Source organism: Ostrinia furnacalis, unplaced genomic scaffold, assembly GCF_004193835.3.
Source record: "Ostrinia furnacalis isolate ACB-3 unplaced genomic scaffold, ASM419383v2 OfSCF2311, whole genome shotgun sequence".
Classification (NCBI taxonomy): domain Eukaryota; kingdom Metazoa; phylum Arthropoda; class Insecta; order Lepidoptera; family Crambidae; genus Ostrinia; species Ostrinia furnacalis.
In genome coordinates this window covers 689,874-716,858 of record NW_021132550.1, presented here as the reverse complement: position 1 = coordinate 716,858, position 26,985 = coordinate 689,874, and the positions used below count along the sequence as shown (strand labels likewise).

The window sequence follows — 26,985 nt, the reverse complement described above, 5'->3', positions numbered from 1 at the left end:
ACATGGGCACTTCGAAATCGTCAGCTATTTTTAATCTCATACATTTTCATGAAGTTCCGGTGTCAGCCGTGATGTCAGATGACACGCTCTGACACCAGCTAGATTACTTTCGTAGAGCGAGTTTATTCTAGTGTTGCCTACTGTNCCTACTGTCGATATCGATATTTGGAGACCAATGAAACAGTGACTACACTAATATTAGTACTACCTTTTAGGTCTTCTATAACAAGTTCGAAAAAATCTTTACCAAGAAAATAACCAATAAGAAAAAAACTATCAACAGTTTGCGAAAAATTTGCTAAATCGATAATAACTATCGACAGACTAGCTACAGCACTGCAATCTATAATCAACTATACAGGATGGAAACGAACATAAAATTTTCGAATAGATCAGTTTATTCTGGAATCTGTTGATACTGTTTGAAAGAGCTCGTGAAGTACTTTCAAGATCAGTATTCAGTTATTCGATTTAAAATATTTCATATAGGTACCTAATGTATTTAGAAATAATCGAGTGAGATCACTTATCGTTTCCACCCTGTAGATAGGCAGCACTATTATGCTACGAATAGGCACTAACCGTAGAAAATATTGTTTATTTACCCTCATAAAAGCTATTTCGTGGAAGTATAAAGTATCATAACATCGTAAAATATTACGGAGTCCAATTTTCGACATCAATGGAGGTCAAAAAGTAAACAGAGTAATAATCGAATACAAATATGTTTAGAGAATTTTCCCGATTGAAGTATAAATGTGATACTAAAGTTTTCCTTCACGATCACGGTCAATTTGCTTTCCTCCTTGTAGAATGTATTTCAATGATTCATTTTACTTACAGTTCTCATAATACCTATAAATAAGCCTATTAATACAACATTACAACAACAATAATAAAAGATTATTTCTAAAGACTATTATTTGCCTTAAATCGGAAACAGATATGGCAAAATATGAAAATAAGCTCAACAAGGTACTTTCATATTATGATAAGAATCATGACGTCACAAATAAAAATACCAGTTAAGCTGAACAAGTGGATTATACTCCTGAAAATCCTGAAACCATTCAATACAAGAAACATTATATTATAACAAGGGACATCTAGAATAGAAGATCGCCAAAAACATAGGAAACGCCTGTTTTATGAGTAACTATAGTCACTCTCATAACAGCATCTTGTATATTTTTATAGAAAGATTACAATCCAAGTTCTACAAAATAACAACTAAAATAAAAATCCACAACCTGCTCTATTCCCGATCGACTGTAGTTTTTAAATTTGTGCTGCAATTCTAAAGAAGCCACTTTTGTATCAGATAGCGCCATTGGATTGAGTTGATATTGACTTTAGTATAACTTTTATGGTTTTGGCGCGATTGCAATAGGAAGAGTGCATTTTAGCGACTCTAGGTAGAGCTTCGATACGCTGCAATTTGAAGAAGAAAATTTAATACGAGAGACTATTGCCCTCCTTTTTTAAGTAGATAAAAGTCTTTTTTTTATGCATAACAAGGCAGGTATTTGACCACAATCGCACCTGATGTTAAGTGAGATGCAGTCTAGGATGGTACATATCTGCCCTGTAAGCGCCTGTTCAGTCTACGTCAAAGTTAATGCTTATTTAAGCTTTTAAAAAAAAATGAAACTCATTTATTTATGCAAGTAGGCTTTTAAAAAGCACTTTTGCGCGTCCCAGTATTAACCCTATCACTGCTTCAGGACAGTAAATAGGCCAGTGCTAAGAAGAAGCAGCGCAAGAAACTCAGTCACTATTTGAACAAAACAGTTAAACAAGCGTTAAACGTCTTGTTTAAAATGATTTTTCCATATTTAAGCTGAGTTGCACCTCCTTCCTAACTTTGACCTATTTTGGTTGACAGATTTTTGACTTTTATTAATGTCAAAGTAAGATGGTGCAACCCAGCTTAAATGTCAATTTAAATTAACGTTCAACGAGCGTTAAACTTTTTGTGGTAGGGGGTCTGTGTCTACAAAGATGCGGACAAAAGTAAGCTAGCTAGTTTGAAATGAAGGCAAAACGGGAAGGCGAAATATTTTCAGCTATCATTAATTATTATGAGGACCACGAGTCACCGAAGACGGAAGCCACACCGCTACAGACTCTAGTAATTAATATTAACTACAACTAATGTTTCTGTTGGACACTTGGAAATAACATTATTACGGCTGTATTTTTTTTTTTTTTTTTTTTTTTTTTTTTTTTTTTTTTTTTTTTTTTTTTTTTACAATGACACATGTTTTTAAGCACATTAATTACAATTCAAAAACAAAGTTGTTTGTGTGAGACTGATGCCTGTGATAGGTATTTGCATACCTGTAGTACAGGTCATCAGGTATTCACAAACATTACTATGAGGTCTCAAAGTGCGCGGGGACGCACAGGGTCACACGCGAACCAGTCACAGAGCTCTATTTAACGCTGTGCGTTTGATTTTCTGCGTCACTTAAGCAAGCATCGTTTGTTACAAATTAGTACAAATTCCCAAATTACAAGTTTTTAGAACTTAGCTAAGTTCTAAAAACTGTAAAGTTATTTCATCGTTTATGAACTCACAGAATATTATGTAAATTGAATTTAAGGCTCCTTTTATAAGACTCACTTGTCAGACTGAAAATTTTGAATAAGGGACGGAAGTTGTATGAAAAGTCCGCAATTCACGAAGTTAGAATTGTAAACGTAAAGGCCCATTTCGGAAAATTAATACTTTCGAGGTCAACTGGCAACAGGTTCTAGCATTTACACGTATTATGTAGTTATGTAGGTAAGTAAATATTTACTTAATTTTTCGTTACAATTGAAATACTCGTAAGGTACTTTTCAGTAATTTTGGGTATTACGAACTAAATGTTTGACGCTGATATTATGTGCATCATAAACCAATCAAGGTTTAATTCAAATCAGGGAATACCTACATTAGTTACTTAGATAGTACTTAGGCTGAGTAGCACCATCTTACTTTGACTTTAACAAATGTCAAAAATCTGACAAACAACATACAAAAAGCACTGGTTATTATTAAAGTTACGGTTAAAGCAATTTGGTACAACTCAGCCTTAGTAATAAGTTAGAAGAAAGAAAGAAAGAAGAAAGAAAAATAGTTTATTTGGTTCAAGCAAACGTTTTACACAATTTAAATTACATACATAATTTATTGAACCAAAATGGCTCACTCAAGCTGAGTAAGTTAAGTTTGAAAGGCTTTATTCAGAAATCGAGTTCTGTTTTCACGTATACATATAAAGACAGGGTATCAATAGAATACCGTTTTCCTGGAAGGAATTAGATATGAGTGTCTGTGTACTGTTCCCGACAGATTTTCCACTATGAGGAAAGTTTCTTAATGAGATACCTAGTAATTTTCTCATTCAATAGGTTTAATTATGTACCAACCTACAAATTTTTGGAACATGTAATTGGAAAAGTAATGTGGTAATACTCGTATAGGTGTACTAGCTTTTGCCCGCGGCATCACCCGCGTGAAATTTTGTTTCACAGATCTTCATAAATTTAGCCTATATGTTATTTTACATGTTATTCTGGGCTATAAACAATAATGTTCATTAAAATCCGTTCTGTAGTTTTTGCGTGAAAGAGTAACAAACATGTTGACATCCAGACATCCATACAAATTTTCGCATTTATAATATTAGTAGGATATAACTGCACATCAGATAATACATAATTTTATTTCTATAGGATCTTTTACAATTACGAGCAAGTTTGTTCAGATAATGCCGCCATAGTGCTTAGTTCACTGTGTCGTCGTCTGCTTTTAAATATTTAGAATAGAATAGAATTTGAATTATTACTACACTCGCGAGCAAAAGTATGGAATCACTTACATGAAGTTGTTTCCACGCGATCTTGTGTACTAACGAATTTGTGAGGAACAAAAAAAGTGGCACCATTTTAAAGATTAAACTTTTATCTTTAAATTGATACCAAATTTAATTAAATCACACCAGTATTTAAAAAGATATCGCGGCTGATGTGAAAAAGTAACGAAAAAGACATGTATGAACTGTTTGATACGTCGCGAGTTGCGGCCTATTTACCCCCTATAAAAGCACGCGTTTTCGGATTTTTGCTTTCACACGTTGATTTATACACATCTCCGCTTCTTTTGACACTTTACCTGGGATTCTACACCTTCAGAAGCAGCACAAATCGTTGCACTATTGCAAGAAGGGCTCAGCCAGCGGGCTGTCGCACGTCAGCGCCACATAAGCCAGTCCTGGGTTTCGAAAGTTTTAAGACGCTTTCGGGAGACTGGTGGCTTTATCCCGAGACCAAGTTCTGAACAGCGCCGGCGCACATCGCAGAGGGAAGACCGTTTTTTCATGTCAACCTCTCTATGAAATCGTCATTTGACTGGAATCGACGTCCAGTAAGAGCTCAAAAATGTTTGTAGGATAGCTGTTAGCGAGTAGACAGTTTGTCTAAGACATAAGCAATAGAATTTAACTCCAAAAAGGCCTGCCACAAGCTCGAAACTGACGGCAGGTCCCCGATAAGCACCCTTTCAATTTGCTCGTACACATCTCGATGTTAAGTCGAGCAAGCCACCCCCATAAGCCACTGTTTCAGCGAACCAGCACTGCACAAATCGCTCCTCAGGCCGCCTAAGAACCCGACCTCTTCGACTGCTGCCCTGCAAACACAGTTTGCATTCATCGGAGAACAGAACTCGCCTCCATTACTCGCCTTCCCATCGAGATGTTTACGAGCAAATTGAAAGGGTGCTTATCGGTGACCTGCCGTCAGTTTCGAGCCTGTGGCAGGCCTTTTTGAAGTCAAATTCTATTGCTTATATCTTAGACGAACTGTCCACTTGCTAACAGCTATCTTACGAACATTTCTGAGCTCTTTATGGACATCGATTCCAGTCAAATGACGATTTCATAGAGAGGTTGACATGAAAAAACGGTCTTCCCTCTGCGATGTGCACCGGCGCTGTTCAGAACTTGGTCTCGGGATAAAGCCACTAGTCTCCCGAAAGCGTCTTGAAACTTTCGAAACCTAGGACTGGCTTATGTGGCGCTGACGTGCGACAGCCCGCTGGCTGAGCCCTTCTTGCAATAGTGCAACGATTTGTGCTGCTTCTGAAGGTGTAGAATCCCAGGTAAAGTGTCAAAAGAAGCGGAGATGTGTATGAATCAACGTGTGAAAGCAAAAATCTAAAAACGCGTGCTTTTATAGGGGGTAAGTAGGCCGCAACTCGCGACGTATCAAACAGTTCATGCATGTCTTTTTCGTTACTTCTTCACATCAGCCGGGATATCTTTTTAAATACTGGTGTGATTTAAATGAATTTGGTATCAATTTAAAGATAAAAGTTTAATCTTTAAAATGGTGCCACTTTTTTTGTTCCTCACAAATTCGTTAGTACACAAGATCGCGTGGAAACAACTTCATGTAAGTGATTCCATAGTTTTGCTCGCGAGTGTAGTTCTGTGCACAGTTTGCAGGTGTTATAAGCATAAAATTCGTTGCAACAGATTGCTCATAATATTAAGCATCAACCTTAATTTTTTTAAATAAATTTTGATATTTGCTATAAAATTATTGCATAGTTGAAAGTAAATACACCTCGATCTTTGCAATATTAAAACATAGTAAGTACAGGACAAGCGTCATTGTTCCACCAAACTTGGGTGCTTGAGGTAAAGAATCTGCATGAAGTTTTTAATGAAATTTTCACGGGGCTTGAAGTTTCAGCGCCTTTATGAAGGCAGCCCTTCTCAACTTAACACCGTGTACTTATTGTGTATTTTATTACCTGTTCCCACTTTAAAGTAAAATGTATAAACGGTTTTTTAATTAAAAGGTGCTTAGTACAGACGCCTTAATCATTATGAGGCGTTTATTTTTATTTTTTGTTGCGGTGTGCTGTGAAAAAACTCGCACAACGCTTTTTCTTAAAGTAACTTTTTTGATATGTAGTTTCTCCTTTCAGATGATAGATTCAACTTCTTCCAAATACTCAGTTAAATAATTTTTTTTAAATAAAATAAATATTTTCCTCGCCATGGCTTGTCAGAACGAAATCACTTCCAAGAAATAAGACCGCTGAAATTATGCCGTTTCAATTTCATATTTTTCAATTTGTCAGTTTTGTGCGTGATTCAATTAAATGAAGACAATAATCTATTGGTGTCGATACCGATTCTGGACTCGCCGAGGGTCAATGTTCAAACCCTATTGTAACACAAGCATTAATTTAAATTTACCTTACCACGAGAGGTTAACGGCATTATCTTTAAAAGTTGTACCAATTCAATACTAAGGCTGAGTTGCACCACCTAACTTTGACATTAACTATTACGATAACCGGTGTTTTTTGTATGGAGTTTGACAGATTTTTGACGTTTGTCACAGTTAAAGTAAGATGGTGCAACCCAGCCTAAGTAGCTAATCACGAAGGTGAGTGGCTTTATATGTGTGGTGGCTCGCAACTGTTCGTTTTTCAAAAGTTTTGATAGAAATTACACTATCGTTATGTGCATGTTACGTACACACAAGTAAAGCTCACTCGCTTTCGTGAGCTGCAACATCTATTAAATACCTGTTCCTCAACATCAGCCACCTCCCTCCCATTAGTCAGGCTGTTCTTCAAAGACAGGGTGGTCTGCACGATCAGCGCCAGGATCGGTATGAAGGGCAGCAGGAGCAACCGCCACAGCTGGCAGCGTCGGCTTCGGCACCAGCGGCGCAGCTTGAGGCCGCAGCTGAGGGTGTCTGTCTTCTCGTCTTTTGGTGCTGGAACAAAGAGTGGTATTTTTGAGAACATTTTCATATCTCAGGTGAAACAAAAAGGAGAGCTAGGGTGCCTTCAAATTAGAGGCGATGTAGTTGCGCCACTGTGTCGCATTTTCATACAATTAGTGCACCCTTAGGGTTTTTATACGTACAATCATATGCCCAGTATTTTTAGTTAGTGGTGATCGGACCCGGATCTTCTGGGACTGAGGCAGTTGTTATTACCATCAGACCACGGCGGCCGTAATAAAAGGGGATACATCAGGATTTCAATAAATGGAGGGACACGTGTCTAGCTCAACGTCTTAGATGAACAAAGAATAAGCTGGTAGATATGAGTAAATTCTGTGTACTATATAAATATCTGTTTACCAAAGTGAATTAAAAGCTGTTCTACAAACAATCTCTGGAGTCGGGTTTTAAACGAAATGAATTTGGGCAGAAGACAAACACATCAATCTTTTGCACTTTAATGTAGTTGTATTAAGGTGCTAATTTGCAACAATAAATTTTAATGTGATTTTGAGTGCTGTCAACTGTATGAACTGCTGTAAAGTAGGAAGTTGGATAGTTTGTTTGGCGATTTAAAGTTGCTCGAAAATGCAAATGTTAAAACGGTAACAGTGTACTGCTGGATAAGTTAAATGAGTCACTGATGCATATTAAAATTTAAATCGTGTGGACAAACACAAACTTCATTAATTAATATCTTAATGTTATTAAAATACGGTTCATTTTGGGTGAGAGTCATTAAGGCGTATTGTCAATATTTCCAATTGCGAATTCAATTTGACTTTTCTCAGCATTCTTAATTAATCCATCTGATGTTGAATATTGTCGTTAATTGACCTTTTTTTCTTTTTATTGCTTTGAGTTTGCTAACTATGCCAGTTGTAGTATTATAAAGTTGTATTCATGAGTGATATATGTATTCATCATCGTCAATACACTTCAATCCCCTTCCATTCCTTGATATTATTATACTTTCACATAAAAAGCACTTACTTGTATATTAAAGCGGTATACAACAAACATTTGCAAAAAGTTAAAAACAATATTGTTTTAACGTAACCGCATGAGTAAGGGTTCGCCGCAACCATGATTCATGTAAATGGATCGCGTCGGTCAATTTGTAAGGAATTTCGTATTATTTTACGCATTTTAACTGTATTATTCTAAACAGTAGTAAATTGCGAATGAGTGTTTTAGCATTGTTTATTTAGAGGTTTATTTTTTATTTTATTAATTCCTAATTATTACCCGTTAATCCCTCGTGATAAGTTAATTACGCTTATGTTACGAGTGGGCTCTACACCACAATAGTTCAGCAACGCGATGGTGATCAAGGAGGAACTCTCCTCGTAGATAATCTGAGGCCAGTGTGACGTTCAGTTAGGTAGTCACAGAGTCTGATCTGACGTAGACTTGATAATCGTTGTAATTTGCTCAATATTAATAAAGTGCCAGCTAACTCAATATCATTAAGTTATCGCCTTGATTTTAATCTGATTTTTAAACAATAATATTGTATTGTCATCGAAATCCAATAATTTTTGCGTAAAAGAGTAGCATGCATTTAGCCATCCTCACAAACTACTGGGTCACAGAGGCTCTGATTTTTTAAAATATTACCATAGAGGGTAATAAAACTTGTAAAATAATTCTGGCAGTAGTTAAAGCTTCGGCCAGTGTCAATATTGATTCAGCAAATTGCCGAATAGTTTCTCAGTAGGCATTTTACCTGGAAAGATACCCTGGACCGAAAAGTTTTGATAAAATATATTGCTAACTTAAATGCGTGGGATTTAACGTAAATATAGTTTTAGTTAGAAATTCGTGAGTTTTAGAAATAGCCCACGACTTCGTTCGCGTGGACCTCCTTTTACCCCCTTAGGGGTGGAGTTTCATAAAATCCGTCTACACCCTATGGAATCTACCTGCCAAATTTCAAGTTTATAGGTGTTATTGACTGAGATTTCGTGATTAATTAATGAGTGGTATTTTGCTTTTATAGATACCTAGTTGAAAGATATTAATTGTATCTCACAAACCTTGAAACACCAGCCTGTTTAAAGTAAATACTACTTTTATAATGTTAAAAGGGCATTCGTTTTTCCATAATGGAAATGGTATGGAATATTGTTTTGATATACAGAGGGCATTTACCTACTCGCTCTTTTGTTTAATGAAACTTTTCAATGAAACAAAACCGTACCAACAAAACGTATAAATAACGTGTGCAACTTCAATATTTTGATAAAAGTTGCCACAATACCCAAATAGATTTAAACGAGTTTTTACGAGCATAAAATAAAGGTGAAGCTTTTCATTTTCCACGCCATTCATGCCGAACAAAAGCTCATAGAAATGTACAGAAAGAGCTTTCGCCCGCGGCTTCGCCCGCGTGAAATTCAATTTATCACAGATCGTTAAAACTATAGCCTATATTTTTGCTAATGAATAATAGGTTACTAAAATGTGTCATCAAAATGCGTTCAGTAGTTTTAACGTGAAAGAGTAACAAACATACATCTATCTAACTAATACATCTTTAGAAACTTTCGCATTTATAACATTAGTCCAATGAGCTTTATGGAAAGGGTTTTGGTCACGGTTTTACTTACGATTATAGAAAGTATTTATAGCACATTCCTCGATCAAAAATAATTATTTCGGACCTTAATGTTCAAATTCCTAATACAAGATAGAAGCTTTTTATACTTACTAGATAAACCAGCAAAATTTACCTATGTTCATCAGAAATAATGTGGGATTCTAATGGCGAAAGAATTTATCAAATTAGTCTAGTGGATTTGGAACCTATTCAATACAAACAAACAAGTAAATCAATCCGCTTTATAATATTAGTGTAGATTTTGCTTAGTGTTAGCATGTAATAGCCTGGCTAGCTACCACCATCTTACTTAAGACTATTGCCATAACAACAATGTTAACAGCATTGTTGTGTTCCGGCAGTTAGAGGTAAGATAGCCAGTTCCTCCGTGGTTGAGGATTCCGGGTGAAGCTCGCTTCCACCTTCGGCCTGATCATCACTTACCATCAGGTGAGAAACAGGCCAAGAGCTTCCTCGTTGTTGATTAAAAAAAAATACTGTTAGCGTTCGTGACTCCCAAAGTGACCAAAAGTTGATAACAACATTATTCCAATTGTAACAAAGACGTGTTTCGAACTTTTTGGCTACTTTGGGTGTCCCGAACTATTTGACTGACTGTACTTCTTCCAGTTACCGTGGTTCTCAACTAACAAGGTAAAGTGAGATGTTTTACGACCCATAATTATGTTTGTCCATAAATGAGTCCTCATCTTAATAATGACACTCAAGTATGAGTAAAACTCAAGGATAAATTCACACAATGCAGAGACTGGAAACCTTTCTTGAGTTTGAATCAAGTTTTAGCTGATTCACTTTATACGGATGTAATGTGTCATTAGTGCACCTTCACAATACAATATTAAAATGTTATTAAATATATGTATGAAAGCGCAACAAAATAATACTCTTTTTATCTCTCTCTGACGCTAACTTTGAAGCCTTTATTAAATAATTTAGAAAGAGCTCTATAAATTACAATACTTTATAATTGAAAGCTCTACGTAGCGTTTAATTTACATTTGAAAAGTTCATTCATATTACTTTCATAGACGATTTTACTTACTTTTTTCACACAAAACTTGAGATATTAAAGTATTTTTCATGATCCAAAAAAAAAAGGTGCAAGAAAGGGCAAATATACCATCGTATATATTTTATCTCTCTCTCCCTCTCTTATACATAACGCGTGAACGCCCTCTATAAATAAATTATTAAGAGAAATCACTGACTAAGAAACGGGCGGTTTCTAAAATGAAATGTAGCCAGAGACAAATCAAAATTAAATGTGGGCAATGGTCATGGCCAATGGTTTGGAATTTATAATTCCCAATACCTCGAAGGCCTACCCAAATTTCCGGGTCAAGAAGCCACTACGCATTTCTGTCGTTAGATCATCAGTCTGTACCCTCGTGGCCGCATCTTGGGAATAAACTACATATTACACTGTTTAGTACAACTTATACAGGGTGTTTAAGAAATGGAGTCCAGATGAATATAGCTCTATTAACTATTTCTGCACATTAATGTGCAGAATACGAATATTAATATCTATAGCCTTTTTGTATGAGTAAAATACAAGTATATCTTAACCTGTTAGAATATTAAAAGGATTGGACTTTCTACATCTACAGTCGTTCGAGACTGACTGGCAGTCAAGATCGCAAAATTTCATCATCAAATCATTTCATGTAATAGTCATTGGTAGGAGTTTGTTGCAGGTAGAGTCTTAATAACTGCCCTTGATTGAACTTTCATAGCATTTTTTTACAATAAACGATGATGTTGTATGCTGCATCTTCAAGTTTTGTCAATGTTATTACTTTGCTGTAGGACGTGGCAATTTTGACGCTTCTTTTTTGGCCTTATGCATCAGTTGATACACGACAGATAAAGCTAAGCATTAAAATAATGTAATATATTTAGTTGTAGTAGATGCCATTTCAACCAAAACGTCTTAGACGGCGGGCGCGGGTGAAAATCGCGCCGTGAGCTCTTAGAATAACCGCGCAAATAACCGCTCCCGTGAATTTTGAAATAAAACCGCAATTCCACAACCGCCGCGGGCGCGGGTGAAAATCGCGCCGTGAGTTCTTAACCTTACACGCTGTCTCTGCATTACACTCTCGCAATCATACCTTCGATACTAAAATGGCACATTCGAATAGAGCTGTAAACCTTGAAGATGTTTAATAGCCAATGTAAAGCAGAGGCAAACGACCGCTCGCAGTTGGCAGGCAAAATAAAAATATTATTTTCATGGCGCCCCGTAAAGGACACTGAAATGTCACGATCAAATTATCGTTTGGTAAAAATAAATAAGAGGCTATGAACTTACACAAATAGCAAAAGACTAGGTTGTATAGGTCAACTTAACTCAGTTAAAGCATGAGGTATGGGAGCGGCATGGGAAGGGTGACATTGACATGACGTGTCACGTCATGTCAATGTCACCCTTCCCGTGTCAGGCGTACAAATCTGAGTTTCCGCGGCTAGTTCAGTGATTCGTCCCACAACAGGTTCGTCCCACTGGGACGAAACACTGAATTCAAAAAAATCTATATTTTTCGTTCTGGATTCGTCCCATTTAATTTATTATTTAACATAATGAGATTTAGTACCGTCAGAAAGTCAATGAAATAAAAGAAAACATTAATGTTAACAATGTCTGTATTTAAAAGAATAACAACATAGAAAATCTTAACTACTTGTATTAATAAGAAATCACAGCTTAAAGAATCACTGAATCAAATATGTATTATCAATGATTTTAAATGTTATTTATAAAAGTTTTTTTTTGATCTATGAGTAAATTCACGTGTTGATTTTCTTTTCAATACAGATATTGTTAACAAAATCATGTTTTCTTTTATTTTATTGACTTTCTGACGGTACTAAATCTCATTATGTTAAAGAATAACTTAAATGGGACGAATCCAGAACGAAATTTTTTTTTTTTAAATTCAGTGTTTCGTCCCAGTGGGACGAACCTGTTGTGGGACGAATCACTGAACTAGCCGTTCCCGCTGACTTTTGACCGTCAACCCCAAAAAACCCGCCCGTGCCACCCTCATACCTCAGGCTCTGAGTTTTAAACGCTATAGTTTGTTGGCAATCGCTGATGTCAATCGGTAGTTAATTTGTGGGTGACCATTCCCACTATGGGGCACTATCCCATGTATCTATGTTATAGAGAAGGCACATAAGTTGATTGTGGCTTTTAGTCACTTATTATTAGTGTTAACGACTGATATTGCGAAGTACCTAAAGCTGGCTTGCACCATCTTACTTTAACTTTGACAAACTACGTCTAAAGTCTGTCAAACTCCACACAAAAACCACCGGTTATCGTTATAGTTACGGTCAAAGTTAGGTGGTGCAACTCAGCCTAAGGATAGAAAAGTTAGTCGCTAAATTATACATAGGTAAGTTACAGTCAACTTCACCAATCCGGTCTGGTGAAGTATGATTACAACTTTAGGCTTGATATTATACACTCACCATCTTATATAACTTATTTACATTTAGTTATGCTAAGGGTTATACTCCAATATACATAAAATTAAATACATAGAGCCACATTATCTTACCACCTATCGGCTGTTTACCGCAGCCATTTTGGCGTTAAATTACAGCTTAAATTACCACGTGGAGTGGTGTGGTTAGGTTACACTAAAGTTTACAGGTTTAGCGCTTTACTTAGTCAGTGATTGAGGCATGGGAGCGGCACGGGAGGGCATATTTTGGCATATTAAGCACGGCATATTTTGGCATATCAACTCATCTAAAGCCTGGCCCGTAAGCACTTAGAATTCTGTCCAATGACCCCAAGCTACTCATCCTTATCGCTCGCGCGTAATTATAATGCTGTCGCGACTGTGCGACGGGCGCCCGCAGTGAGTGTGCGAGCGGGACAGCAACATAATTACGCGCGAGCGATAAGGATGGGTAGCTTGGGGTCATTGGACAAAATTCTACGTGCTCACGGACCAGGCTTTAGCCGTGTAGCATGTAATGTATCAGAGCCCCGATTACGGTAACTTTTATAACGTCTACAATCCAGACGCGTTTCTGATTCTGCGATACGATTGGTCACAACAGCTAACGTACGCTGTTGAACGACCAATCGTATCGCAGAATCGAGAAGCGTGTCTGGATTGTTGACGTTAAAAATTACCGTAATCGGGGCTCAGATACTGTATCAAGTGAGTACATAGGCACGAGCCCGCTGCGAGCTGTTAGCGCGTGGTTCGTAGGGAGATCGCACAAAGGCGACTCGCTTTAGGATCCAGAAGCTCGCAGCTAGATACGCGATGACCGTGGACGAGCCGTACACACTAGAAGGTTGGAGACGTTACATGCTACGTTACGTGCTACATGGCAGGTATACCAAAAGTAGAGTCAGACAAAAAACTTGAAAAAAAATCTCAAAAATGTTTGTTTGAAATAATTTAACAAACGATGCTTGCTTAAGTAAAGCAGCAAATCGAAAGCACAGCGTTGAATAAAGCTCTGTGATAGTTTTGGGTGTGACCCTGTGCGTCCACGCCCACGCGCACTGTCAGACCTCATAGTATTTTTTGTGAGTACGGGCGTTAGACAAAAAACTTTAACAATATTATGTTTGTATATAAAACCACAGGCAAAAGATAAAAATAAAATAGGTACTAAGAATAAGCGAGTCACTCTGTCGCTACCTATTCTGTCTGTACAAAATTTGTACCTCAGATAGACAGAATATAAACTGTCAACCTACACTATTCTCAAATAAATCCAAAGCTCAGCTAGGCCTTGCAAACTGTACAACAGCTTTTATGAGCTTTACGAGGCCTTGTTTACTATTTTAAACGCATCTAGGCACTATTTTAGCTTCATGACCAAACAGCTGGTCTTAACAGCCTGGCCGTCATTTAGCGCCCAAACTGCGGTCCGTGTGGTTTCAAGCTGCTCTTATTCGTTGACAATAAAGCCTTGTTAAAACAACCTAAAAGTTTTTACATTTTAGATTCTGAGTTTAACCTCCCGTTTTATGACTGTTGTCCTGAAATAACAAACAGAATTTTCAGGATATTTATTTAAATGTTTAATTTTCAGGTTTCGAAGAATTACCTACCAATATGAAATGCTTTCACATCTTATAATTCTTATAACATTATGTTTATAAAAATGCTGTGTTGTAAAGCGTGTAATGTGTAGTAGTAATAAAATCATTACGAATCTATACTAATATTATAAAGCTTAAGAGTTTGTTTGTTTGTTTACTTGAACGCGCTAATCTCAGGAACTACCAGTCCGATTTGAAAAATTATTTTAGTGTTAGATAGCCCATTTATTGAGGAAGGCTATAGGCCATAAACATCACGCTACGAGTAATAGGTGCAGAGCAAAAATGAAAAATGTTGCGAAAACGGGTTTTTACGCATACGAAGTCGCGGGCACAGCTAGTTTATGAAATAAAGTTGAATTCGATTTGATAATGAAATTATGTAATAGACAGTATAATATTATTTTTCCAATAGATAAAACAAAGTTTTGTTTTAGATTAACAAGTCTTATCTAAAACTCAAGCATCGTACTCTAGATACATTATCGTATTTTGGCAGCGATCCAAATTCAAAGCAGGTGGTTCAAAGGCAAAAGCCAAATGTTAAGCATTTGCCCTCATAAACTTTAATACTGCAAGATATCTCAGTCAACCCAGCCTCAGGGCATTAAGGGCAAAGACCTTTTCTAGGTTTTAAGGGCAAAAAAGACCTTGAACTTGATCGTGCTAATGTCACTCGAATATACTTACAAACTTTAATGGGTGGTAAAGATATAGATCGTTTCATCCACGAAGACGCGCCCCACCATTCTTCCGCTAATGTTTGAGTGTTATCGGTACATGCTAAATCATCCAAGAGTGCACGCACACGCACACACACTACAATAATGACGCTCGGATTGCTCGAATCAAACTCCCCGCACTCCGCGCTTCCCTCGGCCAAAAATTGGTGGGGCGCGTCTTCGTGGATGAAACGATCTATACAAAGTTTTTTTTTAGGTTTACCCGATGTTCTTTCAGACTTTAGTTGGGAAACTTAAAGGTTTGGAGATATTGAAGATAAAATTCCAAATATTCATTGATAGATAAAAGTTATAGTGGCCTTCATTAGAAGTATCAAGTATTTACATGAAACAAGAAGTAATGTTAGAAAACTAAGCTAACCAGTTGTCTCCATAGTTCGACACTGATTTTCAGCAGGAAGCCCGTTACTATATTGCGTCCTCTTCGACCAGTAACAATTTCTTAGATAAAAATTATATAATAGGCCTGCCCACACTACGTCTTCCCTCCTTCCTTTAGGTAAGCTCATTAAAATAAAGCCAAGTTACAACCCTCAGCGTGACACGTGAGTGATTCTAAGAAGGCTTTATGATAATAATAATAAAGGCTGTTTTCAGTATAAGCTCGTAGCACTTGTTTATTCAATGAAAACATGCTTTGTACTCGGCAAAAAGTTAATAGAAACTTTCTCAGAAATGTGTTATTAAATGTTCACATAATAACAGTTCAGGATAATTAAAATAGGGACAAAACCACGAGCCAAGTACAGCCAGCGTCAAATAGTTCGTGACACCCAAAGTGGCCAAAAAGTTGAAAACACAACCTTATCCCAATAGTAACAAAGACGTGTTGCGAACTTTTTGGCTACTTTGGGTGTCACGATATTTGATGCTGACTGTACAGGCATAGCAAAATTTCTAAACGTTAAAAGAGTTTGTTTTATAATGGAAAATTGACTCTTCATTTTTATAAAGAAAAATCCACTCAAAAAGAAAGACTGTAAGAACTTTATAAAGTAAGAAGCTTTTTGTTTTAAAGAATAAAGTAAAAATTAATATAAAACTAACACAGCCGTAGCTAGAGAATGATTTTTTCATGTGCATGTGGATTGAGTGATCCATAAAATAAAAGTATCGCCAACTTTAGTAATTGCTCCTTCCAGTAATTAACTAATTTTGAGATTGGAAGTGAACTTGATTGAAGTTAATTGCTTTTTAAATTGAGTTCATTCATTTACCTTAATTAATAGAAGAAAACTGTTTTGGAAAGAACATAATAAGTTTTCCATTCAAGATTTCTTTCCATAATTTCATTTATGACTATTCCTTAGTGCCAAAGCACACAATGCGTTGCGGCAGCGGTGCGACGCCGGAGCGGTGTCGCTGCGTCGTCTTACAAAAAGATCTGAGGAGGGTACACGAGTGGTGCGGCGCGCGATTCAGCGAATTCATTGCGATACTTTGTATTGGTGTGCTTTTGATCTCATCATGTAATTTAAAATATTTTTATATGTAAAAATATGGAAATAATAGCATTTGCCCGCGGCTTCACCCGCGAGAAATTTAGTTTGTATAAATTATCGTCATAAATTATAGCCTCTATGTTATTCTGGGCTATAAACAATAATACTGGAAAGTTTCATCAAAATCCGTTTAGTAGTTTTTGCGTGAAAGAGTAACAAACACCCAGACATCCATACAAACTTTCGCATTTATAATATTAGTGGGAAAATACATCTTACGTATTTACATGGCAATGAAAACACTTTTTCTACATTAGTGAATGTTATATTCAAGCCTTTTTTTTAAAAGGCCAAATTTGTAAACCTCGTCCCTGAATTTATTTGGTATCCTGCCAAATGAGAACTTTATTTGAGTAGGACCCCATTTTGGCGTGACCCAGCATTTTCCTTATTTTGTAAAAAGCAAAAGGATAATACCGCCATATGGGTGAAATGAACCACTGCCTCCTATAAAGGAACTTATTTTACACTGAAAAGAACTCTGAAACACTCAAACATATTGAATTAAATCGAATCATTTATTTGTGATACATACTCGTACGAGTACAAAGCTAAAACAGTAGTTAATGTAAGTACATATTTACAGTAACTTTAAGTACAATTTCGTTGCAAAATCGAACAAATTGTAAGTTGTCACACTGTTTACTTAGATGCCATCATTACAAAGCAGTCTGTAATTACTGTGTACTTTAAGCACACGTTTTATTCTTTGTTTATTTTATTTTATTCTGATTTATACATTACATACTTCAATACCACGAGGGGCTAACGGGACTATTAGTGATTTGGGCAATACAAATTGCTAATAATCTTAAAAAAATACAATAGTTGCAATTGTGGTTGTAACGATATGAAATTTTAATATAATGAATAAGTAGCTACATAACATTAAAATATGGAAATAACCCACATTTTTCTACATGACATCAACTTATAAATCACTGATTGAAAGCGGGAACTAAAGTATTCTAATACGTTATGGTAGGCGTGTATGGAATTCCATGGTTATGAATGATGTTATGGCTCTGTCCCACATACGCGGCATAACTAGAAAACACGAGCTTTATCGTTTCCATCCTTGAGTAAGTTTCCGCGGGAAAAAGTAAATAAGGGAAGAAATAAATCTCTTTGAGCTATGAATTATTTGAACGAAATGTTTGTTTCTCAAATGAAAGCGAAATCTCTTGATGCTTTCAATATTTTTGTTGAGAAGATTTAATTTTTTCATTAGGTTATCTACATTCATAGCTTACAGACTTTAAGGTTGGGATGCACCATCTTACTTTAACTTTGTCAAACGTCAAAAATCTGTCAAACTCCATACAAAAAGCACTGTTTTTTTTGTTAAAGTTACCGTTAAAGTTAGGTGGTGCAACTCAGTCTTAGGCTGGGTTGCAACATCTTACTTTGACTTTAAAAAACGTCAAAAATCTTTCAAACTCCATACAAAAAGCACTGGTTATCGTTAAAGTTGCGGTTAAAGTTAGGTGGTGCAACTCAGCCTTGGTAGTGTCCTTGAATTCACTAATTTACTTTCCTAATAAAATGAGATTTAATTATTTTCAAGTAAACACAACCTGCAAAGATAAGCAAAAATAGTAACTTATATTTAGCATTATTTAATAGTAGACCTACATTTTCACAGGGCACAATAATATTTTCTGCACCCAAGCCATATTTAATATAGTTGGCTATATTCCCCTTTCTACTCCCATATCTCGATTCCACAAATTAATGCACCTTCTGAATAGAATCTACAGGTTGACTGTCAATAAAATAAACCCAACCAGTGAAGGTTGAGTTGAGTTAAACTGTCATTGGACCCGCAACGAAATTAATCAGATGAAATACGTGGAATTCGAAGCTAAAATAAACATTGTCTAGTTATGTACGGATTAGTTGCTTCATTAGTAGACTAGGTACACGATTATGTGGGCAGACGTTTTGCCTCTACTATTTCTTAGAATTCATTTTTGTTTACATCTAGGTCTTTGTAAGTCTAGGTTATGGATATCAAGCTGTGCCACTGCAGAGTTCTTTTATTATTTTCGTGATTCCATCCTAAAATCGCAGTAGAGCTCCATGGACTGATATAATTAAAGGATACTAGCTTTTGCCCGCGGCTTCGTCTGCATTAATTCAGTCTGTCATAGAATAATTCATCCATATTCTATAGTCTATATTTATCAGAGATCGTGTATATTTCTAATGGTCAAAGAATTTTTCAAATCTTTCCAGTAGTTTTAGAGAAACAATCAAATCTTTATAATATCAGTGTACTTACTCTTAGATAAGATGTTCCTTTTTTCATATCGAATATTTCATATTTGTTATAAGTTGGAAGTCCTAAGCAGCAACATTTATAAAACTCTTTGTATTTTATGGCATTTACGTTATTTTATAAAAAACAATTAACTAACTAAACGATTTTTTAAATCCAATATGGTGCGTGGAATGTCATTTCCAGTCCATTCTCTCAATATGGTGTCAGATTTATCTGACAGCTCAGAATGACATCGTTAATTTGAAAACCGACGGGCCCATGATTAAAAATGTTGAAAATATGGGCTTCACTGGACATTGAAGTTACGTGTCCGAGATTGATTTTTTGCATTTAATACATAGCATAAGGGTGGAAAATGTATTCTTAAATGTAGATACTATACATTTTTAATGATAGTTAAGATCAGTATCAGAGAGCCTAGTGTGAGTTTTAAGCACGTTAAAAAATGACTTAAATGTATGACGGATTGTACAACGCCCCTAGCGGGAAACTTTCAAAAACTAAAATTTTCATACATTTTTTAAACGGGCTCACTGATGTAAACTCACACAGCCCACAGTTCTTCTCACTGAGCGTACATACTAGTACGTAGGTATGTTCTTAACTTTTCATATTCGTTTTTACTACTTCTATGAATCTTGTGGCAAACAGCGTTCTCTTGAATCACTTATTATGATTTGAATGTTCTATGACGAGGATAATAATGTATTAAATCTATACTTATAATATATCTGTAGAGAGGTCAATTCTGTACATGAAATATATTTTCAAAATAACTATCAGGGGGTGATTAGTGATCGATACTGATGCCAAAAATGCAATTAGTAAAATTTTTGTCTGTCTGTCTGTCTGTCTGTATGTTCCTTATAGTAGAAACAAAAACTACTCGACGGATTTTAACGAAACTTGGTACAATTATTCTTCATACTCCTGGGCAGGTTATAGGATACTTAGGAATTCCCACGGGAACGGGAATTAGCGGGCAAATCCTTTTGTATGAAAAATCTAAACCGCTTAAGTTAGACGCTTGAAATTTGGCATGCAGGTACCTTAGTAAACTTAAAGCTTAGTTACAACAGGATATTGCAAAATTCCCACGGGAAAGGGAGTTAGCGGGAAAAAACATTTGTATGAACAAATCTAAGCCGCGTTAGATATATGATTGGGGTAAAACGGGATCCACGCGTACGAAGTCGCGGGCGACCGCTAGTAATGACTAAAGTCAATATTGGCCTGCTGCAGGCGCAATGAAATGATGGCAGTGCAAACAACTTATATACATACCTACTCGTAATACGGTATCTTTATATACCTACTCGTAAAAGAGCTATTTAAAGTTAATAATAGTCTATTAGTAACATTATGTAATGACAACTTTTATGATTTGTACATACGGCGCGTTAAAAGCTTAGCTGAGCTTTCATATCCGAAGTAATGCTAGATTAATGGCAGAATGAGCGACTTATTTTTGTTTATGGATTTTCCACATGCATACGATGCGTCCTGCGGGCTGCAGTCAGAGCATGCTAACATTAATTTGTGTGTTACCCCAGCACAAACTTTTAACTTATTAAGTTATCTTAAAAAATATTTGTTAGTAAAAACTGCTTACTATAACTTGGACATCAGAAATTGCTGAAGTGTATTTTTTTTCTATGTCCAATAATGTCTATTAAGTTTAAAAAAAATAATAACAGGAAAAAATAATATAACTAAAAAGGAAAAGAGTTTTACATTTAAATAACTTACAAGTAATGATCCAGGAAGATGTTTTGTAAAATTATTTCCTTTATTGAGGATAATTCATTACGATTCTATAACATTACTAATTTAGTTTTAGTTGAATGTTAACATAGATCTAGGTTACTTCATGCTTTGGTGTAAAATAAAGGCGGAACAAAAATTAATTAGTTAAATTAATAAATTGATGGATTAACAATTAATTAAATAGTTCTGTGGAAGTAAATCAGTCCATGTTAATTAGTTTTTACAACCAAAAACCTTGGAGTACTTATAATTTAAAGGTAGGTATCCTATTTTTAAAGGTAGGTATGTAAAAATTTAATTTCAATAAAATAAAAAGATAATTTTAAGGAGAGTGACTTAAATATGCTAGTACAATCCACATTCACTAGTTCACCAGACTCCACATTAAGTAATGGAAAATACCTACCTATTACAACTAAATTAAATTCCAAATTATTAAGCTACCACCATATTTTTCTATTTTAAAAATAATGACCTCGATTTTAAAAAATCATACAAAAACATGAATGTTTTCCAGAAATACGTATACCTATCCTAATTGACAGACAAGACACTTATCCCATTTTTTAAAACGTCAAAAACATGAAGCTGTAATTCAGCATTCCAATTGAATGCACATACACTGCATCGCAGAAAACTGCATCCCAATTGCATCACATGCATGCAAACACTTACCCATAATCATTTTAAACACACTCACTCACACGGCGTTCTATTTTTAAACTCAAAAGTGTTCCTTTATTCGATTTTTAAATTTAAAAGTGTTCTTTTTTTGTTTTCGTAACGGTTTCGGAGGGCAGACGCGCGCTACCCCCACGCCGCCGGGATTGGTACTGAATTTACAGGGTGATACTGCACAGATAGGGTGGGTCTTGCTGTAAGGAAAAACGATTTGCAGGCGACAGCATTTTTACAAAAATCTGAGCTGGAAAATTAACTGAAAAGACTGAAAATTTAAATGCGTGAGTTCGCTTTTTTGTTATTTTAGTATTCAAGCTGTTATTGTCATAAAGTCTGGTTTAGCAGGATAGTTTAAACGCTTGTTTTGAACAGTCTAGCGGTATTTGATCGTAAATAAGGTTATTAAAGGTATGATATTTCGGGTAACTAGATGGGCAGGTTAATAAGATTTGCTTGTGATAAAATGAATTTACTAAACCTATCTTTTATCTCAAGCCTTTAGAATGAATATTTCATGAAGATTCAGAGGTGTAAGTTTTCGGTCAACGCCATAATTTTAAGTGTTTTCGGTGACAACTAAAGAGTTTTTTTTTAAATACGACCGATAATATAAACAAACATAGACAAAGTGAAATTCGGTTATCTCGAAATACCTATTACATAAAGAAGTTATGTCATTTAACCCTAGGGTCAAAGGTGTCAATATCCACAAATTCATGGTAATAATAACAATAATTAGGCTAATAATATCGGCATACCGGTTACCAGTTTATCCTCCTTCTTACATAACGCGACATAATCTTGACATAATTTACTCAATTAAATGAGCATTTCAAAACATTGTACTTATCTTATATTACTTGCTCACTTAAAATGCGAGCATAACTTTTCTGTGGAAATATCACTTTTATTGCTTTTCATGATCGAATACTTTTCAATTAAATAACTTACGGGCAAGAATTCTAAAAACTATATTTTTCATTTCAACTGGTATTTTTATTAAGAAAGGAAATTATTTTTTCAGTTTTCTAATATTTCTACAGAACGAGAATTCAATTAATACCGGTGGTGACAAAAGTTCCCAGAAATTTTTGGTAGTAGATGACCGCTGGGGAGTTTTGTCACCAAGATTTCATAAGATTTTTGGTCTGTGTTTCTTTGTCAATTTGGGCGTGTTCCTTTACATGTATGGAGATATGCTATTTTTGACATCAACGTTGGTAAATTTAGCGTTATCTGTGATATTTCTTTAATCTGTGAGCGTTTTGTGAGCGATGTAAAAAAATGTTGAAATGGAACACTCTCAGTTTGACATGAGCCGTCAAATGTCGGATTTTTGAAGTTTTTATTTTTTATAGAAGAAATATTCTTCAAGTTATGTTGTGCTCTTATGTTTATCTTACAATACATTAACCAATTGACCTAATGAATAAAAAAAATAAGTAGGTTATCGCTTTAATTACGGAAATATGACATACTTTAGCTCTCAGTTTGATATGAGCCGTCACACGTCCGATTTTTAAAGTTTTTATTTTTTATAGAAGAAACATTCTACAAGGTAAGTTGTGCTCTTATGTTTATCTTACAACACATTAACCAATAGACCTAATGAATAAAAAAAATAAGTAGGTTATCGATTTAATTACGGAAATATAACATACTTTAGCTCGAGTATTAGCCATTTCTACAGCTAGTTTCGACTTTCATAGTTCATTGTAATTAATAATGTACACAAAAAGCAACGATAACAACACTGTTTGAAAGCTACATTCATCTGCTATCATAAAAACGGCACTCCATTCATAGCCTTTCTAAGAAGCGGTCATAAACATTAGTTTTTACGACTAGGGTCCGACGCGCGGCGGGTGACGTCATGCGGTCGGTATTCAAGGCCGTTTTTTGTTTATGCGTCTGGTGCGCGAGCGGATTGATTCTTATTGAGCTATAACTTACAAAGAAATTTTCAGCCGAAAATAACAGAATTTCTATGAAAGCTGAATCGCGGTACCCTTATGATTGAACTGACCCATTTTGTAATGTAATATTCTAGAATATGGGCACCAATATGATCGTAACTCATTTATTATTGAATTTCCAATTGGCCAGTATAAAATAACATTATTGTTCTGAGAATATTTTTTCACGTAACGTTATTGTGGTGTTATGAAAAAATAACTGTATTTTCAAGTAATTATTTGAAATGAATTTGAAATGACTTATTTTTACGTTGTTTGATTTGTATCAGATTGTATTTATTTATGTAGAACGTTTGTTTCAATTCTGATCACACATTAAAAGGACAATGACCAAAAGTGGTCCAAATGTCCACCACTAATGAGACCTATATTGGATTATAGTCCATTAAATAGAGATTAACTTTCAGTATGGGAAGAAAAAAAAATAAGCTGTCAGTAAAAAGTTATGACTGTTTGAAAATTTGTAGTAGTTTACGCGCTAATATCAGGAACTACTGTTCCGATTTGAAAAAATCTTTTTGTTATGGCTATCCATAACAAAAAGATTTTTTCAAATAGGAACCATTCCCATTTATCAAGGATGGTTTTAGGTTAATAACATCACCCTACAACCAAAAAGTAAAGACAAATGTTGTAAAATTGGGAAATATTAACAAACTATTTTCACTCGTACAAAGTCGTAGGCACAACTAGTACATCGCGCCACATGCGACATGACATAACATGCGTAGATTAGTCCAAAAAAATGTGCGATGGATAGAATGATATCAAGAACATTTTTCGGATGAAAAGGTAAAAATCAGACTTTTCATACAGTCATAACTTTTTACTGACAGCATATTTTTGATTGCGGTTTGGTTATAATGAATCAGTATTTAGTAGACTATTTTACTACATAGGTCTCGTTAGTGGTGGACATTTGGACCAAACTCCATACATTTTTGGTCATTGTCCTTTGTAGAGTTCATATTATGATGAAAATTTGGATTGTTATCTGTAACGAGGTATAGATTAAATGTAAAAGCATTAACTATAAGTACCTACATAATATTAGGTCGTCACTTTTTTCGTAGATGTTGAAAGAGGCGACTAAAGGACAAATCATTATGCATCAGGCCTCCCCAACGAGACTGACCAGCGTGGGAATTGTAAGCTAAATCCTCCATTTGCCTTTAGTGGATTACTTAGAAAGTTCATGCTGTGTTTTTTTTTGTCAAAACTGTGTAAAATGCGTAGCATTGCATATTATTATACGGCTCTAAAGCCTTTAGGCTTCATTAATGTAGACGCATTTCATATTCCTCGAACTACCGGATCAAGCGTCCGTCAATGTGTTTTCTTCTAGTTGAAAAATACATAAAATGTATGAAAAGCTTTAGCGCTCCTGCTTGACAAAGTGTGACATAGTGTGACAAGGGGTGGGAGGTCCTAAGTTTCGTGACATCACATTTCAATTGTTTTAAATATTTGATATAATGTTGATTTTATAAAAAAAGTACTAATTTAAATGGAATTAAAAGTAATTTCGGAACTGCTGTTAATTTAATAATTTTTCGATGTGAAATTGCAAAACATGTGACGTCTCACTAGGGAGGGGGGGTCTCAGAAATGTGACCACCTGTGACAAGGACGGAGGGGGGGTAAAAAAATCATGAAATTCGTGTGACGTACTTTATGGATGGCCCCTTATGATAATAGCAATTATCTCACACAAGCGGCGCTCATGTTTATAGATGAGGTTTGGGATGAAAATTGATTACCTTAATCAATCACCAACGTATTAAATGCGGTATTGTACGTACCTATTTAACAATACCTACCGGGGAAGTATTCTTAAACCTTTACTGAACTTCTAATAGAAGGTTGCAAAATTACTCAAATATTTTTTATTCACTTATTCACTCATTATACGAGTACGAGTAAGCTAAAATAAGCTTGCGTTACGAGTGGTTTCACCATAAGAATACAGCAGCAGCGGGGTTTATACCAGCGTTCCTCAGATCCGAATCTTCACACCTTCACCGGCTATTGTCGCTACAAAATTACATAGATGTTCTCATAAATGTAAGGGTGTAATAGAATAGAAATGAGGTATATATAATGTGGTATATAAATACAATTTGGATGAGGGTTTGACAGTCTGAAATCTAGTGATTGTCGCGGGGAACATAAAACTTCGTTTTGCTCGTAGAAGTTCTTGGAGAAACCATTATTTTGTGCAACAGGCATTGGTTATGTTGGTTGAAAATAATGAAAAAAGGTATTTAATTCAGGCATAGATAGTGTTAGTACTTAACAAAGGTCTTAGAAACTATGTTATAGTAAATCATATAATTAAAGAACGACAATTTTATTATAGGTACATATTGAAGTGTTTTGGTGCCCTAAGACATAGGCAATCTTTGCCTACATTAGACACCAGTCTCCCACAATCTTAGTTGTAATCTAACAATAAAATAGTTGTAACAAATGCACTTTTGTACTATGATAATTTTATTGTGGTGAGAATAATAAACTTAATTTTGTTATTATTTTTATTATGTTGAAAAACTTTACACAAATTATCGTCACATGAGTTAAGCTTCTTTTCTTATATCGTTCTGTAATTGGTATTTGCACCTAATAGAGAAGTATTGACTATAGTTGCTTTACATCGGCACGTGGCTGTCCTTTACAGGCGACCGGTTTTGAGTTATCGAGACAGGTCGGGCGCCATCCCGTCCGGTATGTCATCATGCGACGAGGAAATTTCAAATGGAGCCGGCGGAAAAAGTGGTGCTAGGTTTCCGTTCATCCATATTTAGATATTTGAGATAGTAGGTTTATTTTACTACTTCTCGAATAGTTTTGTTTGTGAGAGTATGTTTACATTAGAATATTGAAGGTAACTAACTGTCTTTGACACTACAAGTACTGTAAATAAATAAATATTATCCTTATCCATGGACATTTTAATTTTTTTTTACTATGTAAACATATTCTATTTTTTGTCCCACATCTATGATGTGCAATGGCACTTTATGTAGTTTGTAGGATAATTAGATTCCCTCCAAACCAAAAACAGGAGAGTTGATCAAATGCTTTTGCATCAAATACGAGTATTGTTGGAGTGCGACTAACAGTCATTATTAAAAGACGCCCCATAAAAAGGGGGATACTTAATCGAATCCAATAATCTGATATCACGGAATGGGAGATCTGGTGAAAAATGAACTGACCTTCACTCCCCTATTAAGATCTCGCAGTCTGATCAGGCATTTGAATTTATGTAACTGCCATTCACTCCGTGGTCCTGGACTAAAGAGCTAGACTCTTGAATCGATAGTGCTATGTTCTGTTTCCAGATGGGATGCATAAAGTTTTTAAGTTATTTAGTATTTAGTAACTTGCTCAATTTCCAAGAACGCCTCGTTTTGATAACTGCACTCTCTGGAACCCAAGATACAAGCTATACTGCTTAGTTTGGGTCTCACTGGCAAATATTTAAATAGGTTAATAACTAGTGCATAGTTTAAGTAAATTGTTATTTTA

General features: G+C 35.4%; 1 protein-coding gene and 1 long non-coding RNA gene across 3 annotated transcripts in view; one reads left to right on the top strand and one right to left on the bottom strand.

The window, feature by feature from the left end:
* LOC114355037 (receptor-type guanylate cyclase Gyc76C) overlaps window positions 1-21,606 on the bottom strand; it is a 63,959-nt gene extending 42,353 nt beyond the window's left edge. For both annotated transcript variants that reach the window (XM_028307692.1, XM_028307694.1), the window contains exons 1-2: window positions 21,473-21,606; window positions 6,593-6,786 (exon numbers count right to left, since the gene is read on the bottom strand). In XM_028307692.1, the coding sequence (XP_028163493.1) occupies window positions 6,593-6,786; window positions 21,473-21,482 (204 nt within the window). In that variant the 5' untranslated portion in view covers window positions 21,483-21,606. The remainder of the gene's footprint in view (window positions 1-6,592; window positions 6,787-21,472) is intronic.
* Window positions 21,607-22,553: 947 nt separating this feature from the next.
* On the top strand, window positions 22,554-26,393 carry LOC114355039 (uncharacterized). The gene is made up of 3 exons (XR_003656082.1): window positions 22,554-23,036; window positions 24,528-24,602; window positions 26,132-26,393. It is a non-coding gene; the product is annotated as an uncharacterized LOC114355039 (long non-coding RNA).
* Window positions 26,394-26,985: the final 592 nt, after the last annotated feature.